The sequence below is a fragment of the Amblyomma americanum genome, chromosome 3, assembly GCF_052857255.1.
Source record: "Amblyomma americanum isolate KBUSLIRL-KWMA chromosome 3, ASM5285725v1, whole genome shotgun sequence".
Classification (NCBI taxonomy): domain Eukaryota; kingdom Metazoa; phylum Arthropoda; class Arachnida; order Ixodida; family Ixodidae; genus Amblyomma; species Amblyomma americanum.
The window spans coordinates 145,783,974-145,802,124 of record NC_135499.1 but is presented as its reverse complement, the minus strand read 5'-3'; the positions used below and the strand labels follow the sequence as shown (position 1 = coordinate 145,802,124).

General features: G+C 48.7%; 1 protein-coding gene across 1 annotated transcript in view; it reads left to right on the top strand.

Annotated features, from left to right (window-relative positions):
* The first annotated feature begins 102 nt into the window (after positions 1-102).
* Positions 103-18,151, top strand: part of LOC144125092 (dual oxidase 2-like) — a 51,442-nt gene continuing 33,393 nt past the window's right edge. The window contains exons 1-9 of the mRNA XM_077658177.1: positions 103-385; positions 3,054-3,188; positions 3,769-3,933; positions 8,148-8,326; positions 11,070-11,274; positions 13,021-13,226; positions 15,338-15,398; positions 15,458-15,554; positions 15,665-15,770. Of these exons, the coding sequence (XP_077514303.1) occupies positions 250-385; positions 3,054-3,188; positions 3,769-3,933; positions 8,148-8,326; positions 11,070-11,274; positions 13,021-13,226; positions 15,338-15,398; positions 15,458-15,554; positions 15,665-15,770 (1,290 nt within the window). The 5' untranslated portion in view covers positions 103-249. The remainder of the gene's footprint in view (positions 386-3,053; positions 3,189-3,768; positions 3,934-8,147; positions 8,327-11,069; positions 11,275-13,020; positions 13,227-15,337; positions 15,399-15,457; positions 15,555-15,664; positions 15,771-18,151) is intronic.

The window sequence follows — 18,151 nt, the reverse complement described above, 5'->3', positions numbered from 1 at the left end:
GAAGTGGCTGGCGGGACGTTTCTTTCCTGGTTCGCATCCGGCACGCGCGCAGCCAAGAGCCTTCCACATCCGCCCGATCAGTGCAAGACGGCCGCCACACATCCGCCGGGAGGCGACGAAGACCGCACAGTTCGCGCTCTTCTCCTTTCGAGCAGGGGGTGAGAGAGACTCCCGCGATCGAGGAGCGCGGACAAGTGCCCCAGTCCACCCGCGCCGCGTCTAGACTCCTGCTGTGTAGGGACAGGCGCCATGATGCGGCCTGCGGCCCTTCTAGCTGTGCTCCTCCTGAGCTGTCCTTTGCCGTCGAGGACTCAGGATGCAGGACCGACAACGACGACGACGAGCTCAGCGCCAGCAACGACACCAACGCCGCAACCTTCCAGAGGTGAGACTGACCTCCTCTCTCGTGAAATGTTTCTAACTCTACCTGTTTGTTATTGTCGGGGATGAATAATACACAAAATAATTATGCGCCCTCACCACTTAGCGCGTGCCACACACTTGCGTTGAGCGAAAGGACAGAATCAGAGCTGTAACCGCTTCTGGAAGCTTGTGCAGTAGATAAGCTCGCCTGGAATAAAAAACAAACAATTGAAAGCGAGCTAATGACCGCGAAGAACATTTCGTCGTGGTTTCCCATGTGTTCATTGTAAGAAACAAAATACAGGCTTAAGTAATGTGGGGTTTTAATAGGGGAGGTAAATATGTTCTCCTCGCTTAATCGCGGCTGACACAGTTCAAAACCGCCAGACCCCACCCCGTGATCGCGTGCGCTACCGAGCGCACGCCGACCACGGCCTCAACGCCTTCGTACAGGCGTTGAGGCAGGTCTTGCAGCGGAGGTCACGCCGACAGCGTCCCCGCAGACTTCCGCGGTGTTCCGAAGGCGGCGTGAAGGCCTCCGCTGGGACGACCCGCATGGCCCTATCGTGTCCGCAGGCCCACGAAGAGAAGGCTGGTTGAAAACTGCAGGTCAGGATTCTGCAGTAGTCGCCAGGGCAGCATCAGCCGGAGGTGACTGCTGACTGGTCTCGCTACAGCTTCCCCGAATGGATGCGGCGAAGAGGATACAGGCCACTTCGTCGCAGCAGGCGGCAGCGAGACGATGTGCACCGGACAGCAAGTCTGGGTGGCTCCACCGGATCTGCAAGATAGCTGAAAGGCTCTCGGCGTGCCTTTAACGTAGGTCACGGGAGGGGAAACGGCATGCGCAAGGGCCTCGTGGCACAATGCCTAACTCGCGAGCAAAACGTGTAGGGCGGCTGTGCAAACGCAAAGTTCGAGCGAACAAAGCCCTTTCTTGAGTTGACCGAGACTGCTCAGTTCGTGCGAGACCACAAAAAAACGAGTGGGCAGCAAAGTGCGCAACTCTCAACACCACGGTCCTTTGGTCGTGTCTCCTCTGACATGGTGCAGGCAGCTCCAAAAATCCTCAGGCCTCACTACCACTCCGACAATGACCGTGAACAAAATAATGACCCGGCAAGGGTTGCGTGCGCGCAGCCGCCAAGAGACATCAGCTCTGCAGGGTGGTCGTATATCCCGCTCACTGCATGAAGTAGCTTCTGAGCGGTTGGTGCCCACCGTATCGGACGGTGTCGGAGCTCCCGGTGCCGAGCTGCAATACCAGTGAGCTCGTAGCAGCACCCGTGGCCCCAGGCCACCCGGCTACCGTAGCCGCGACTCCCAGAGTCAAAAAGAGGGAGCAGAGAAAAATATAGAGAGAAAACTCGAACCACCCACGCGGCTTTCGTACTCACTTCGGGCTCGGCAACTACGCGGGCGCTAGGCCTCGCGCTCCCACGACGCGGGCCAAGTGGTTCTCGTGCTGAAGAAACTCTAGAGAAAACTTGACGAAATATGGGCTGAGCATGTCGAAAATTTTAGACATGCTATGCTACAGCGCAATACACCTCGCACTCAAGAAAGCATGCCGCAGGTCCTAGCGATCAAAATTCACTCTAGGCCTAGAACTTGTCAAGTCCGGACAAAGAGCGCTCCTCGAACCGAACAGACAGTCGTCCAATGTTCCAAAAGCAGGCACCACGTTGGGCTTCCAGATGTGGGGTTTTAATAGGGTAGATAAATATGTTCTCCCCGCTTAATCGCGGCTGACACAGTTCAAAACCGCCAGACCCCACCCCGTGATCGCGTACGCTGCCGAGCGCACGCCGACCTCGGCGGGCCTTGATATGAGGGAACAAAGGAGCGACACAGTGGCTGGCACAAACAGGTATTTATAGCTACAGAAACAATAACGCCAGCTAGCAACAAAATACGCTAAGAAATCGAGATCGTCCGACTCACCAGCAAGGTTACGAGCGATTGTTCGCCCACGCTAGGGCAAGAGATACTCCGAAGCCGGACGGGACGAGATGCGGGAGAACGGTCCTCCCCACGAGGCTTCGCCCCGCTGGCGAAGAACGGAGCCGCGGGCGGCACGTCCGCTCGCGCGATCCCAGCCAAAGAGCCTGATGCTGTGGGCTATGTCCCGCGCTCAGCAAGCAGTCTGTCTGTATCGCCCTGCCTTGTTAGTTACGGTAACTAACCAAGGAATGCGCCCTCTCTTGAAGCGATGCTGTTGCTGCAGGGTGCATTGCTGAAAAGCAAAACTTAAGGGGACGAGCCGCAGTAAACAAGACTTAAGGAACTTTGTACATGCCTAACAATTTATTTTGGTTTTTACCCTACTATCACCACAAGCACAGTTAATTTTATCCAGCAGGTTTAGAGTTCACAAGACGCAGGATAAATGATTCGCGCTGGTGTGAGCTTTTCGCAAATCGCCAAAATAGATGCTAATTGGAATAAAGCGGAATCAGAATGCTAGAATACGGGAAGTTCGATGTATAGTTGTGAATGTCATGGGCGCTGCGAAGCAATGTGCTGAACAATGCAGGCCTCCTACTAAACAGAACGTACCCATTCTCACAGAACCCATTCTCACAGAACGTACAAGAATCTGCTTAGTGAATTTTGTTCTAGAGAGGATGCAAAGAATAGCTGTTGAGATTGTATTCGCCTTTTTTCTTTCCTCTCTTTTTTTTTGCTAGACAATAAACCAGCCGACATCAAACAAAATCTGATCGACTGGCTGCTTGACGGCATCGACCCTCACCATGAAACGGAGTTTGAAGGTTACGACGGTTGGTACAACAACCCCAGCCACCCGGAGCTGGGTTCAGCAGGTGAGTGTGCTTGCCACTAATTAGAGTCTTGTTCGTGCGCGGACGGTGCCCTTGCGAGGAGGTTCCGTCGCTGTTGCGCGATCGTGCAGCGGCATACTTACAAGAAACACGCTACATGATGTGGGTTTCCTTAAAAATACAAAAAAAATACACCCCACAACAAAATACCTTTTCGCGATTGGTTTTACCGCTTGTAAACTGGTATGTTCGTTCCTGCGATTCGATCAGTTCTTTTGCACCCATGGTGATCTGAGCCGCTAAAGAAGCCAAATAATTCTAAACACAGACGGGTAGTAACAGCTGAGACTACTACCACAACTTAGCATTAACGTCTTTTTTGTTTGTTTGCTACACCTACAACTTGATTGCTGAAGGCCCCGGCTTTAATTTCGACCACGTGCAAATCTTTAATTCGAGAACTAAGTAAGCTGCGGCGTTCTTGCATTTCACTAATCTAAATGAGGTCGCTGTGGTGCGGGAGACGAACCCACGACCGTTTGTATAGCAAGAGAAAACCCCTGCGGGCATTTCGGCATTTGTGACTGCGACAAATGCTGATGGCCACGTGTTCTTGCCGCAGACGGACACCTCATCCGGCTCTTCCCAGCGCAGTACTCGGACGGCTCGTACAGGCCGAACGGCCAGGATCGACCCAACCCGTTCACCGTCAGCGAGAAGACCATGCGGGGAGACTTCGGCGAGGGCCTGTCCCGCACTGGAAAGACAGCCTTCCTCGTGTTCTTTGGTACGGGAGCACAGCCCCGAATCTCCGACACACGGCCGTAGCAGGCTGTATTCTGACCGTGCGGTGGACTAATCGTACTATTATTTTAGTCTGAGCGTGCTTTCTAGTGAAAGCAAGGAGGTAAGATACTTTTTAAGCACGGAGTTTCTGTATATCGTCAGGGTATACAGGCCTTTATCAATTCTCACTAATATATCCTTTCTTATGATCGATACGTCAATCATTTACTTATTTTTGACCTTTTCATCCATATACTGAAATCCAGAACCATGTCACTCAGATTTCTATCTGTAAGGCTTCATTCATCGATGCATTATATATTTTTGATATTCTAAAACAGCGCGCACACAGCTTTCATACCGTTGGGTCAGCATCATAGGAACTTGATTGCCCCTGTTTTTTGTGTTTTTTTACACAGCGAAATAATCTCGGATCTGTTTGGCCGACCTTGAACTATCAATCATAAAAATGTGAAATGCTTTATAACACCTTTTTTTTTTTTAAGCGGAAACACACAACTGATATAAGTTTAGTCGAGTAGAGCTTGTTTCTTTAGGAAGTCGATTCATTAGATTCATTGGAGTATAGAGCGAATTCATTACAATGAAAAGAAGTCTAAATCGGATGCCTATCGTTCATCGTTGAAAGGTATCATCAGCTCTGGGCTGTCTGACGCCCACCGTTTAACCCGTGATCTCCTTACAGTGTGGAGCTTGGATAGAGATGGACCGTCAAATATTTGGCACGGCATTTTAAAAATTCACCGCTATTTTTCTTTACACCCATATCAAGTTGCCAGTTTTCTCTGCTTGCTTTCTCGGTGATTATGCCGTTAAATTCTTACTCTTTCTTTTGATTGACCACGTAACTTTGGAGCTGGACTTTGATGGCGACTACATATCAGGAGTCATCATCAGCAGCATCATCAGCAACCTTACTACACCCACTGCAGGGCAAAGGCCTACCCCATATCTCTCCGATTTAACCCTGTCTTTTGCCAGCTGCGGCTACCGTATAACCGAAAACTTCTTAATCTCATCCGCCAACCTAACCTTCTGCCGCCCACTGCTGCGCTTGCTTCCTCTTGAAATCCACTCTGATACCCTTAAGGACCATCGTTTCCTTAAGCCTTCTCATTACGTGCCCTACCCAAGCCCATTTCCTTTAATGGTAATTTCTTATTCTTGCTGTGTACCTTTCGACAACCAACATTTATTTTGTTGCGAACTATGCACACACACTGTCGCTTCACTAATTCTGTATGTTCAACGTGTGATACTCTTATGCCTAGCAGTAAGGTTGTGTTAATTTCTTGCAAATTTTCAATTATTTATTTATAGGCGGCGCAGCAGTCAGGATCGCCACCAATCAGGATCGTCACACAGTAGAGCGCGTAGTACCCGTGTAACAGGGATGCGGTGACCCGGAGCAATAATATTCGGCGTTGAATATTTCTATTCACGAGGATTGAAGTTCAACATGTTCGTAGTGTGCCGGAATCATGGCTTGTTTAATTTTTTCTATGCAAGCCGTATGGGCTATTTACGCAAAAAAAAAATCGATTACAATTAGTAACGAAATCCACTCAGCTAGACATGATTAAGGCCCCTAGTTTCCCGCTATTCCGCGAAAAAATGCGGATTTAAAGCATTTTTCGCGGAATATGTGTTAGCAGCCACATTCTCTTTTTTGATGACACTGTAGTCACGGGCATCAGTAGGAACGATGATGTAAAAATGACTACCTTATTTGCACGAATAAAACGTGAGCGGGGAAATTGAGAACTGAGGGGATTTTAGAAGAAATTATATTGCGATTACAATGCAATCTCAAACATTTCAGGCCAAACATAGTCGAGCACCCTGTCATCCAAAAAGGAAGAACGAAGCGGACTGCACGCTAAAATAAGGAATCAGCGGATATGCCGGTGTTATATAAAAGGCCACGCTTCAGATGCACGCCCCGCAATCGAGCGAGGCTATGCCTCCGACACTTTAATGCGCGCAGCCTGCCACTCAGAAGCAGCCTCTGCCACCGCCAAGCCGCCACTACTTGATGTTTAGAGCTTCCCAGTCCTGCGCCCGTTTGCATTTATTTGCTTTCCCTGCAGGGCCTGCAAGGTCTTTGCTCTGCAGTGGGCGTAATCAGGCTGATGATGATGCTGATGATGATGACGACTCCTTTTAACCGTTTCAGTGTCTTCTCTTTTTCAACTACCCGCACCGCCGCCTCCTTTCCGCTTCCATGGTCCGTTGCACTTTCAATGACACGTACTTCGCCCCAAGGTTATTCTAAAGCTGGCTTCTCCTTGTGGCTTTTTAGTCTTCTGGCGAAAGTCGCTTTAGCTAGCTTGTAAAGCTATGAGAAAAAAATCACACTATGTTCACGCCTTGGTTCCGAATATAAGCGAGGTGCATTCTGAAGCATTATTTAAAGTCTCCGGCGGAATTTCGCGGATTTTTTTTTTAAATTCGCGGAATTTTAGAATTTTCCACCGTGGAAAGTTTGGGGCCTTAAACATGACATTCTGCGGTCTAAAAAATGCTGATATACCGGTTGTTTGGAAACCTCACATCACCTCCAGATATCTGAGGAACGCTGCAGAATTTCTCTATTACGAGCAAGAGAAACTTCGCCCTCAAAGGTGGCCAGTGTTTCAATGGCTTCCATCTCTAAAGAAGGCTTCCTGCAGTGCAGCACCCATAAAAACGGAACTTTGGCGGTGAACATCTTCCACGCTCGTCATTAGCCATTTTTTACCACGAAGAGTTCTGTGGCTATTATTTCCTTCATTGCTTGAAAGAACGGGCGGAAGTGCTGCGCTGACGTCACCGGGGCGCGCTCGAGAAAACCGACAAAAGAGTCCGTGGTGGTCGGTCTTATCGGAGCCGAACCACTTCCTGAAAACACCGATGCTGCAAACCAACTCACTTGGCATGCCACTTTTTGTTCCTGTGAGTTCGCGTGCAACTTTATCGGCATGCATCACAGAAGTGGAGCGGGATATTACAATGATTCTATTCCAATCTTATTATATTTTTGTTGTCGCTCAAATAGGCCAGCCGGCGCTGCGTAGAAGTGCAAAAAAAAATAGTTTCATGATATCGGCCGGTATATTACCTCCTCTAAGCATTAGATTTCGGAAACATTTCCCTTTACCTATACACTACAAGGATCACAACAACGATCGATTTAAAGATCGCTCTTCATGTCCAGGTGGCGCTGCACGATGAAGCATCGCGAATGTCTGTAAATGCAGGAAGGTTCAAGCAGAATTAGAAACCTTAATTTTAGCATGAGTTTGACGCATCAGACCTTGAAACGAAAAAAAAATTATCTGCTCACATTTCACGATGTGATGGTTGCTTGGTTACTCTTTGTAATGTATTTGTACCTGGAACAGATGTGTACGCGTGTTATACTCTTAGTACAGGATGTAATGTCTGTGTAATTACTGCATTTATCATACGGCACTGCAGGGTGATGCTTCATCGTCACCTCAACATGGATAGTTTCGGTAAACGGTGCAGAAACAATAAAGCGCACTATATTGGTATGCCCCGAGTACGATGTTTTGCGCTTCCACATCGCTTGTCGGCATGAGTGGCGAACAGAAAGCAGGAGGACAGACCTTCTCGTTAAAACGGCTTTGGTACAGTCAAATATGAAAAGAAAGAAACTGTTGGTTGCTGCTCCTTACGCCGTGCAAAGAAGGAAGTTCATCGAGACGATCCACGTCTCTTTTTAGCTGTAAACGCCAGCGAACATATAGGTTAGGGCAGTTCATCAAAAACAACGTTGATTTAGTTCCTATCTACCCGATAATTGGCAGGGGCTCCGGTTTAGTTAAGCCGCTTCGGCTGGCAGATTGCTGGTTGCATGACGAATAAACACGCGTTTTCTAAAGAATGGACGTCAAAAAACACTGGCATCGTAATATCCTGCACCTACTCCGGTGACCATCATCATGTCGCGCCATCATCATGTCATGTCAGGAAGCTATGGCTACGATGAAAAAGAACAGCAATAAGACAGAATATAAAGGTACACGTGTCGCGAAACCTCCACTACGGCTCCACCGTCGAGCCTGGAAATGCTCCAGGGCTGTTCTAGAGATGCCGTGGAAATGGTGTGGTCGTGCTTGGGATACGTTACGGGCATGCTCTGGAGATGTCCTGGAGTAGCTCTAGAGGTGATCTTCTGTTGTCCCACAGGCCAACAAGTGGTCGAGGAGATCCTGGACGCGCAGAGGTCTGGCTGCCCGCCGGAGTACTTCAACATCCCTATACCGGAGACGCACGAGTACCGCAATATCGGCGCTGCCGCCATGCCTTTCCTCCGGACTCGCTACGACGTGCGAACGGGCAACTCGCCCAACAACCCGAGACGACAGGTTAGGCTTCATACACTGTCACAGATTGCAACACGGGTCGCTAGGTAGACTTGGATACTAGATAGTTAGTGTGTCGGAACGAAAATGTGGCTGCGAATTCGAGGTTGATATTTCACAAAATCAAGCAAAAAAGTACGTACTTATGATTGAGCAATCCCATAATCAGCCTAGGAAAATTATAGCGTGCTACGTACGAGGTCGTTATGAGCCGTGGGCAACGGCTCTGGACAATTACGTGATTTAATGAAACAAACCGCCTGTTTTGAGGACCTTAAGCGCATGACAAAGTTTCTATTGCAACTGGGTCAGTGAACATGCCCTCAGCGAGACACCATAAAGTTTCCAAGCAACGCTTTGCCGAAAGCCTGTGCACATACCGTAACATGCCGAGCGAGCATGTGCATTAAGAAGCGTGCAGGGCACATCTCCGAAAAAAAAAATATTGATAGAATGTTGGTGACGAGGAGGCGTCGACGGTAAAGTGTTGAATATTGCTTAGAACTTAATTTGCGCTTGCTCGATATTGGAGCGATAGTTTAAAAAAAAAACAAGTGGGTGGCCTTTCGGGTCCAGCTGCTAAACTTGAAGAGTAATTGCTGCACTATAAATCCTCGAGTCAGGTAGGTCGGCATTATTTCATTCACCGTCGCCATCACTAATCCATTAATAACATCCTTACCATCAAAATGTGGTGCAAGGTGCAAGAAGCGCTGCGACCAGTTTTTGTTTTATGAAGCCTTTGCGAGTTCCTGAACTCATCGCTGTTTCGGTTGCTGCTGAGAAACCCCAAGTGATAATTTAGTTCCTGGTCGTTGGAGCCGTCGAACTCTCTTCCGAGATGACACACCAGTAGGACGACGATACCATGCGATATCCTTGAACAAGGAAGTCTGCCCGTTCGATGCCCAGGAAGTAAACCAGCAGACAAGGAGAGGAAAAAGAGGAGATCGGTGTGAGATACATGACGTAAGCAAACAGTCACAGAAAGCAAGGACCATAGGGGATGTCTTTTTTCAATTTTGTGCTTTTCATCAATGGAAGATTAATAAAAGCAGAAGAAAAAAACAACCTCATGGCGCCGGTGGGATCCGAACAAACGAACACCGAATTCAGCGTCCGATGGGTTCGCATCCCACCGGTGGCATGTGGTTGTTTTCTCTTCTGCTTTTATTAATCTCCCATTGATGAAAAGCACAAAATTAAAGAAAACACATCCTCTATGCTCCTTGGTTTCGGTGACTTGGCTTACGTTATGCAGGAAATAAACCAGCACTGCTCTTGGCAGAATCAGCAGAAATTGACAGCATAAGTCCGTGTCCGGTTTGCTGCGGGTATCTTGTCTACGGACGTGTGGCGTTAGTTTGAAGAATTTCTGTTGTTGTTGTTTTTCTATGGGAACAAGTTCCCAATGCTAGTGCTGAACTCGCCCCAATGGTGCAAAAAACCGTGCATAACAAAGTTCTTGGCATGGCTGTGCAATATATTTTGGTGCATATTACCTGAAGACAACCAGCGAGAAAAGGAAAAAAAGACGCGGCAATCTCCGCCCCGCCCGTGCTGGAGCAGCAAAGTGGGGAGAACCGGGAAGCCATGCAGCACGTGCGGGGCAGAGATGGTCGCGTGGTAAGGGCGTCACGGAGTGGCGCGATTTGATTGACGTCGCCTTGCACTCCCCGCAGTCGCGCGGTTCTCGAATGGCACGAGAAATGGCCCAAATTAGTTGAGCCACAGCGGCGAAGGTATTCGTTTTTTCGAAATAATAAGAAACTGATACGGCTATTACTAACGGCACGGTTCAGGTGTCCGCCGAGATGTGACAGATACTGCGTCATTTCCTTTCACCAAAAACCAATTTTCAATTTTACTAACGGCCGGCTACAAAGCTCTAACTGCGACGAATGATTTCCAGGCTGCGGTTTCTGTATCTGCTCAACAATCACCAACTTGGCATAAACCCACAATTGTTCATTCATCCACGTGTGAGTCGTCAAACTCGGCACTCCCACCGTCAAAACCTGGAACCAATCTTTGCACGTACTAACAGATTTAAAAATTCTTTTTTTTCCACGCACTGTCACCCAGTGGAATGCTCTTCCAAGAGATGTTTTTTCCGCTGATAATGTAACAGTTTTTGAAGCAAGTGTACGAAAAACCCTGTGCTGATTTTTCCTTTATATATTTTTTTTGCTTTAATGGTTGCCGATTCATTTTCCCCTTTTCTACTTTATATCATGTGTTTGCAGTGCACCCTGTTCGTTTTATATTTTGTGATTGCTTCCCAATGATGGCGCTGAATTGCATTTTTTTGTGACCTGTATTGCCCTTCCTGCTTGGTCTTCAATGACTGCAGTATGTTTTAAATAAATAAATAATCGGGCGCCCAAAGGTACAATTGTTATCAAGTTTACCGTTAAAATTTAGTCAGTTACTTTACGAGTTAACATGATTCGCCTGTTTTTCGACGGCCGCCAACAATGGTATTGCTATGCCGCAACAAGCTTCTCTTTACCTGAAAAATCCCATTTTTTTTTAATTTAGTGGCGGGCTAATTCTCCGAAACACCTGGTATGTGTACACACACCTGAACAGACGGGCTGATGCAGCAGTCAAAGCATTGCGGTATGGTTACTTACTCTATGTGCCCCTCTTTCCGTTATAACTTGCACGTATCAGACAACCCGCTGCAGTGAATGACCCTTAATTGCTGTCGCTGATTAATGGCGAGCACTGCGGCCGGTCGCAGATCAACGAGATCACCCCGTGGATCGACGGCGGCCTGACGTACGGCACCTCGAAGACGTGGGCCGACACCCTGCGCGCGTTCCGCTGCGGCAAGCTGGCCTCGTCGCACGGCGGCCAGTTCCCCGTGGAGAACAGCATCCGACTACCCATGGCCAACCCGCCGCCGCCCAGGTTCCACCGGCTACGACCCGTGTCGCGCTTCTTCCGTGAGCAACACGGCCGTGTCCGCATGAGCTTGCTAATCACTTGGCCGCCTGGCTCGTCGCCTTCGAAACTACACTTTCGTCAATCAGACTGCTAGTGGTGCACCTTTTTAGACTATTTAACGATTTCTTGCCCATCATGTCCTACGTTGTCATGATGCACATAGGCGTGCTCAAAGGGGAGGGGGGGGGGGGGGGGGAGGGGGGCAGTGGCCCCTTTGATGACATGAGGAAGGGGGCCGCAAATTTTGTCCCCTATTGTTCCCTGCTACCCAGGAGACTTAAAGAGGCACTACCATGAACGTTAGACCCCCTCATAGAGATCTGTGCACGCATATGATGATACACGCCCTGACAACTTTCAACCAAGTGATATATATGCCTGTGGCTGATGCTTCTTTGCAGCCTTTGTGAAGAAGTAGTGCTTGCTCTTGGCGGCATTAATATGGTTGTGGAAACTCAATTATTCCCCATGGTCTAACTCCGGGAGCACTTAGTATTTTCTCGCTTAGAGTGTAGACACACACATGCGCTGGTTCTAGTCACTACAGCATCGCGATCATTCTCTATTATAAGGTACGAGAAACAAATTGGATGTGGTACGTAAATCAACGTAGTTTATGTAGGTTTACAACGAATTATTTCGCACGAGTGCATTGCGGTCACAAACTTGGAGGAGGGGCCGATGGTATCTAGTGTAAGATCCGGCTGCCTTTGACAAAACTGGGAAGTTCTGTCTGTGTTTTTGTTTAAGAACAGATGAACATGCATGCATTACTGCTGTCAAAACTGCATGCCTGTGCAATTTTGACAACCAGCAGAAATGCATGTGCCCATAGAAGTGTGCGCTTCATTTTGCGGTTCAGCCTATAGGCTGAAGGAAAAAAAAACATGCGGTTGGTATACCAACCGCATATTTTTTTGTGTGTGTGTGCAGAGAAGGCACGTTTGTTATACCAACCACATATATTTATTTTTTTTTGCGCAGAGAAGAGAATATAGATGGAGGTTTAATCTATTTTCAGACTGCTGCCATCGCCTCCGTGATCAGAAACTCGTTCTTTTGCCTATGAATTTCATAAAAAGAAGGGAGGTGAACGGCTTCGCTTCAAAAGTGGAGCAAAAAGTTTTTCCTTGAGAAAGATTGTGAACTTGAATAACCTTAAAGCAAATAAAGATGGCATATTCGAACGCATTATTTTCTAGAAAAGTGGATGCCTGAAAATGAGTGTCCATATGAAATAAACCTTTTCTACGGACATTGGTAAGCTTGCTAAAAACTTAATATTCATTCCCAGCGTGTTCCTTCACCAACAGGGCTGAAGGCTGCTCGGGAAAGAGGCGGCACTGTAAGGCAGGTCTTAGTTTTTTTTGTTGTTGTTGTTAAAACGTGAAACCTTCTATTATAACCATTGCAAATGATTCCCTACGAACTGAAATTTTTTAAGAAAAAAAAAAGACAGTGGAACGCACACAAAGCCATGTTTCGCACAATGCTGTCTTAAGGAGACTAACTTTAGAAAATCGAAACAAAAAGCAGGCCACTGAGGCATCCTGTCCCGATATTTTTTTTTCTTACTACACAAGCTGCAAGATATATTTATGACCAATTTCAAAAACGTCCGAAGATGTCTTGCGGGAAGTAAGTAGAAGAGATGATAATAAAAGCAAAGAACAGACAAAGCCTATTTGGTGAAGACTGCCAGGCGTTCGTCCGCAACCGGAACATGACGCCGGGCCTTGTTCCAGGGCTGGGCAACCCGAGGGGCAATGAGAACACCTTCCTGCTGACCATGGGCACCCTGTGGTTCCGGTTCCACAACGCCGTGGCCGAGAAGATGTGCCAGAGGTTCGGCACCGTCAACGCCGGCTCGAACAACTCGTCTTCCCTGAGGATATGGAACGAGGAACGCATCTTCAACGAGGCCAGGAAGCTCGTCATCGCTGTGCACCAGGTGACGGCGCAGCGTTTTGGACACTGCTTTTCCTTCGTAACATAGTGGAAAGAGTACGCTGGGCCAATAGCGGAAGCTATAGTGTAAGCCCATAAATTGTGCATTTGTATATGCAGCAGCAATAAAAAAACACAACTGAATAATTTCTTAAAGCCAGCAACATCATTTCAAACTGACGATGCTCCAGCGAGCTGCTGTGGTTTAGTAAATGAACGCAGTGGTAAATACCCATCAAATGAGGCCTTCCAGTCAATGGCGTCAACCGATTGTCACGGCATCACGGTTAATTAATGATCAATCCCAATTCACGGACGCACCTGACAGCCACTTAAGATGTCACGATAAAGGAATCACCGCGACGCCATGACAACCACTCGACGCCGTTGGCTGGAGAGCCTCCTTTGAGGGCACTTGCCGCTGCAGTCTTGAGCTGTATCTGACTACAGTATATGCGCGCATGCACCATTTTAACGCACTAGTGTTAATGCTCCCGTTCCGCAGAAAATCCGGCGTCGTCACCGTCGGCAGCGTGAGTGAAGCGAAAACGCAGGTGGCCCACCTGCCACCTAGGTCACGTAAACTTGTGACGTCATCACAACCTGCCCACTGTAGCAGGTGGCAATTAAATTATTGATTGGTCGTGCGAGGTTTTTCGAGAAGAGCAACCTCGTTCGCCCCACAGGTGACTCTTTGAAACAGCCACTTCCCGGGTCAGTGGCGCATCTCTCAAACGCTGCACCACTGCGCCAGGAGTGGCATGGGGGCTCCCAGCGACCATCATCATCAGCTTGACTAGGCCCACTGCAGGGCAAACGCCTCTCCCATGTCTCTCCAATTAAATCTGTCCTTTGCCAGCTGTGCCCACCGTATGCCAGCAAACTTCTTAACCTCATCCTCCCACCTAACTTTCTGCCGCCCCGTGCTATGCTTGACTTCTCTTGGAATCCACTCTGTTACCTTTAAGGACCAGCGGTTATCTTGCCTTCGCATTACATGCCCTACCCAATCCCATTTCTTCATCTTGATTTCGACTAGGATGTCATTAACTTGCGTTTGTTCTCTCACCCAGCGTTATATGAAAGTAAAAAATGGAAATTCCAATTCCGCGCATAAGGTCATTAACACATTCACGCTGTCGCCTCATATCCTTAAGGTAGAGCTTAAGTATCCCCTCCATCTTTTTTCTTTAAAAAAGCACGACCACCACGCACATAAGACGGTTTTCAGAATATCGCTTGTCCGCTCACTGCAAGCGGTGACGCTATTAAATAGGTTCTCAGCTTTTCGTGCTGATAACCTTCAAAAGCAAGGCGGGTAAATCAGTGATGAGAGCTTTCATTTCCGTGGGTTACGATCGACACTCCAGTTCAAACACATCGGGAACTACAGTACGGAAAAGAATGGAGGAGTTGAAAATTTTGTTTTGGATATGAGTTTATTGTTAAATTAAGGAATTTCCCGTTGGCTGTGTATCAATGCATAGTCATACGAGGGCATCGCAAGAGTATCCTCCCCTCTCACAACAGGACCTGGGGGAAGATTTCTTGTGGTGTAAATTTACTCAGCGCTGAGAAAAAAAAACCGTCATGACAGGGACTCTGTGTGTTGAAAGAGTAGCTATGACAAAACGCTGAATCGGGCGGCTAAGGAGAAGCTACCGAAACAGTACAATATAGTAGCTGCATTTCCTGCGTCTCAGCGCACTTGGTGGCATCAGCCCTATTCGTATAATTTGAAAGCTTCGGGAAGGTTTTAAGATCCGAATACACGAGCTCAGTGCAAGAAGAGGTGAAATTTTCTTTTTCAGTCTTCCTGGCGTTAGCAAACTGGATGTCATAGTGCAGGAACCAATGACGAAACTAATGAAAGCGAAATAATTTTTTTCTTAAATATTCGTAAGAAGTGTGCAAGAGAGTAAGCTAAGTAGTTGAAATCGCTAACTTTTTGCACTGCATTTCTAATGCAATGCGTAGAACGAATAATCTTGCTAGCTGCGGCGGTTCACAAAACGTGCGTACATACCTAGTAAATTATTCCGTAGTTCCTTCCTTTTCGTGATGACAATATTAGTAAACCAAATTAGTAACGAAAACATTTTATTGTGTGCGCAGCACATAATAATAAACGACTGGCTTCCTGAGTGGCTGGGATCTCCACTCCCGCAATACAAAGGTAAGCCGATAGACCTCTGTTGTCAGGCATCGCCTAATTTTTTGCGTTCAACACTTCAGGCTGGGACTCGAGCATTGATCCAGGCATCGCAACAGAATTCCAGTCGGCAGCTATGAGATTTGGACACACGCTGGTGACGTCAGGCGGCTACAGAAGGTTCGATCCTTTCGAACATACCGAGCACTGCCTTTCTTTCTGTCGCTCGTAAGCTGGCTATTACAAGTGATACAAGCGCTTGTATTATCTTTTCTGTCCCTCTCTTTCAGGGGCCCTGCCTCAGACTGCACCGTGCGTAACGTGACCTTTGAAATGGACGGACTGAGGCACAGTGTAAGCGGCGTCCGCACGTGCAACTCCTTCTGGAACCCACAGGTACGAGCGCTGGTCTTCACTTCTTTGATTCCTCCTCCGCGTTTTCTTTATCTTTCTGATCTACTTCGGTGCTGTCCTTAAGTCTTCTCGTCCGCTTTTCCTCGGGGCTGCCTGCTGCCTGGGCGTCGCTGGTCTCTTCGGGCTTGAAGGTGATCAAATCTTTGCTCCTGTGAGCTGCAACTGGCGAGTTTCGCCGAAAGAACACGTCGGGGCTTGTTGCCAACGCGCGTGGCCGGTCGGCTTCAGACGGAACCGGATGTTCGTCCACTGGCGTCACGAACACGCCGTGCTCTGATTTATCACCGGGCCTCACTCGGGCAGCCGCGGTGTTGTCATACGCCGGAATCAATTCTCGGCCGTCTCTGCTCGTGGATTCAAGAGTACCCGGAGAAGCAGCTGATTGGACTGCGGACGACTCAGAATGGTCGATGTCGACACTATCTGGCTGGCTGGTGGCTGTTAGTTCCTCTTTGTCAGGCTTTGTGCCTATTGGAGGCTTCGAGAACGGTTGCGGCAACCTCTGCCGCCCGTTATGCTTCGCATTGGACGGCACAGTTTGGCTGCTCCTTTCCACAGGGAACCACTTCGATTGCTGACGAGAATCGGTATCTAACTGGTTTACTTGACCGGTTGCCAATTCGCGCTGCTGGGCGCTGACGTCAACCAGCTCTTCTTTGATTGGTTGCGCAACAGCACAGCTCGGCGGAGACCTTAGCTGCCCGTTACGCTTCCGGTCCGACAACTCTTGAATCGGTCTTTCTATAGGAAACCACTTGGGGTGCCGGACAGATTCCGCGTCTGCCTGCCTGGCTGTTGGTGTCGTTACACCGCGCTGATTTGATTTGCCATCGGCCGGTAGCTCTGCTGCCGGTTGTGTCAAAGCACGGTTTGGAGGCGACTTCAGTTGACCATTAAGCTTCGCATTGGCTAATAATTCTTGTTTCCTTCTTTCGATGGGAGTCCAGTGCGGCGGCAAGCGAGAGGCGATCGTTGGCACATAGGCTGGCAAGGGCTCTAGTTCTCTCTGATCAGCTCTGAAGACAGTCGGGGTCTCTGTGACCGGTTGCGCCAAAAAGCGGTCGGGAGCTGACTTTAGTTTCCCGTTAGGCCTCTCAATCGGTGACATTCCTTTACCCTCTCTTTCCGCAAGAGCCGAACCCCCATGTTTACGAGTGTCCACACGTGCGTGCTGTGCTGGTGATGATGCTAGCTTTCGCTGATCGGTGTTAACGCCCACAGGGGCCTCCGGGTCGCGTCGATCAGCCGCATTGTCACTTGAAGACATTGCTGATGTGATGGATCCGTCGTTCTCGATTATTTCTAAAGATGATTTCTCTTGACTACGCAGTGACATGCTTTTGCTGCAGGGAGAATCAGAACCCAGGAGGTCACCGGTGATCGCGCTGCCGGGTCGTGGTTGTAATTTATCGTTCCCCTCTTTGCCTTCTCTTTGTAATGAAGCTTCATTTGCATTGGCACGCTCCTGCAACGCAGTGATTTCTTCTGGCTGCTGCTGGTCAGTACTGGGCGATGTTGTGAATGAAGGCAGCTGAGCAGGCACAGTGGCAGCACCAGAGTGTTCTGCAGTTGGAAAAAGCGGGGCACTTGGGTCCTCGGGCTGTGGCAGAGGCGGGTTGTGTGAAGGCAACACTGCCTGATCAGGGGGCTCAAGGCTGCTCGGACGTGCTGATTGCTGGTGTATTGGAACAACGACATTTTCTGCTGTCTTGACGACAGCGTCGAGTGCAGGCGTTGTTTCAGACAAAAAAGCAGTCATGCTGGACGTGTGCGTCAAGTCACCATACGCTGGAAGCGAAATGTCGACTGATGAATGCGATGAGCGAGCCAGGTTGGGTGGCCGCAATTGTGATTGTGAAGAATCATCCCATGAACTACGACGCTTTGCCGTCTTAAATACGTTCTCCATCTGTTCGGTGGATTTTGCGCCCTTTGCCGCCGCTCTACGAACCTCAGAAAATCGCGGCTCTGAGGGTTCCGGGGAGCCAAAGTCATCCGTAAGCCTTCTTTCTGAAGCAGAAAATGGCCCGCCGGTAATTTCCCCCGGAACGGTATATTCTTGCCTCGTGGTGAGGGCGGAATTTTTGTCGTCCCACACGGGAGGAAGAGGACCATGAAGGAGCATCAGTGGAGGAGGAGCAGAAGTGACTGGAGGGCGTTGTTGGCTAGGGGCTACAAATTCTGTGACGCTTGGCCCAGATGCGCTGTCTGGTGCTCTGAATTCTTCATCGTCTAGGTAACTCATTGGTGGAGATCGCGTTACAGGAAGGGTTACAGGAATGACCTGTTCTTCAGCGGCCGCTCCTGGCGGATTAGTCCCAATATCTGGGGCGACTTGTTTGTCGGGCACATTCGTTTGCCGA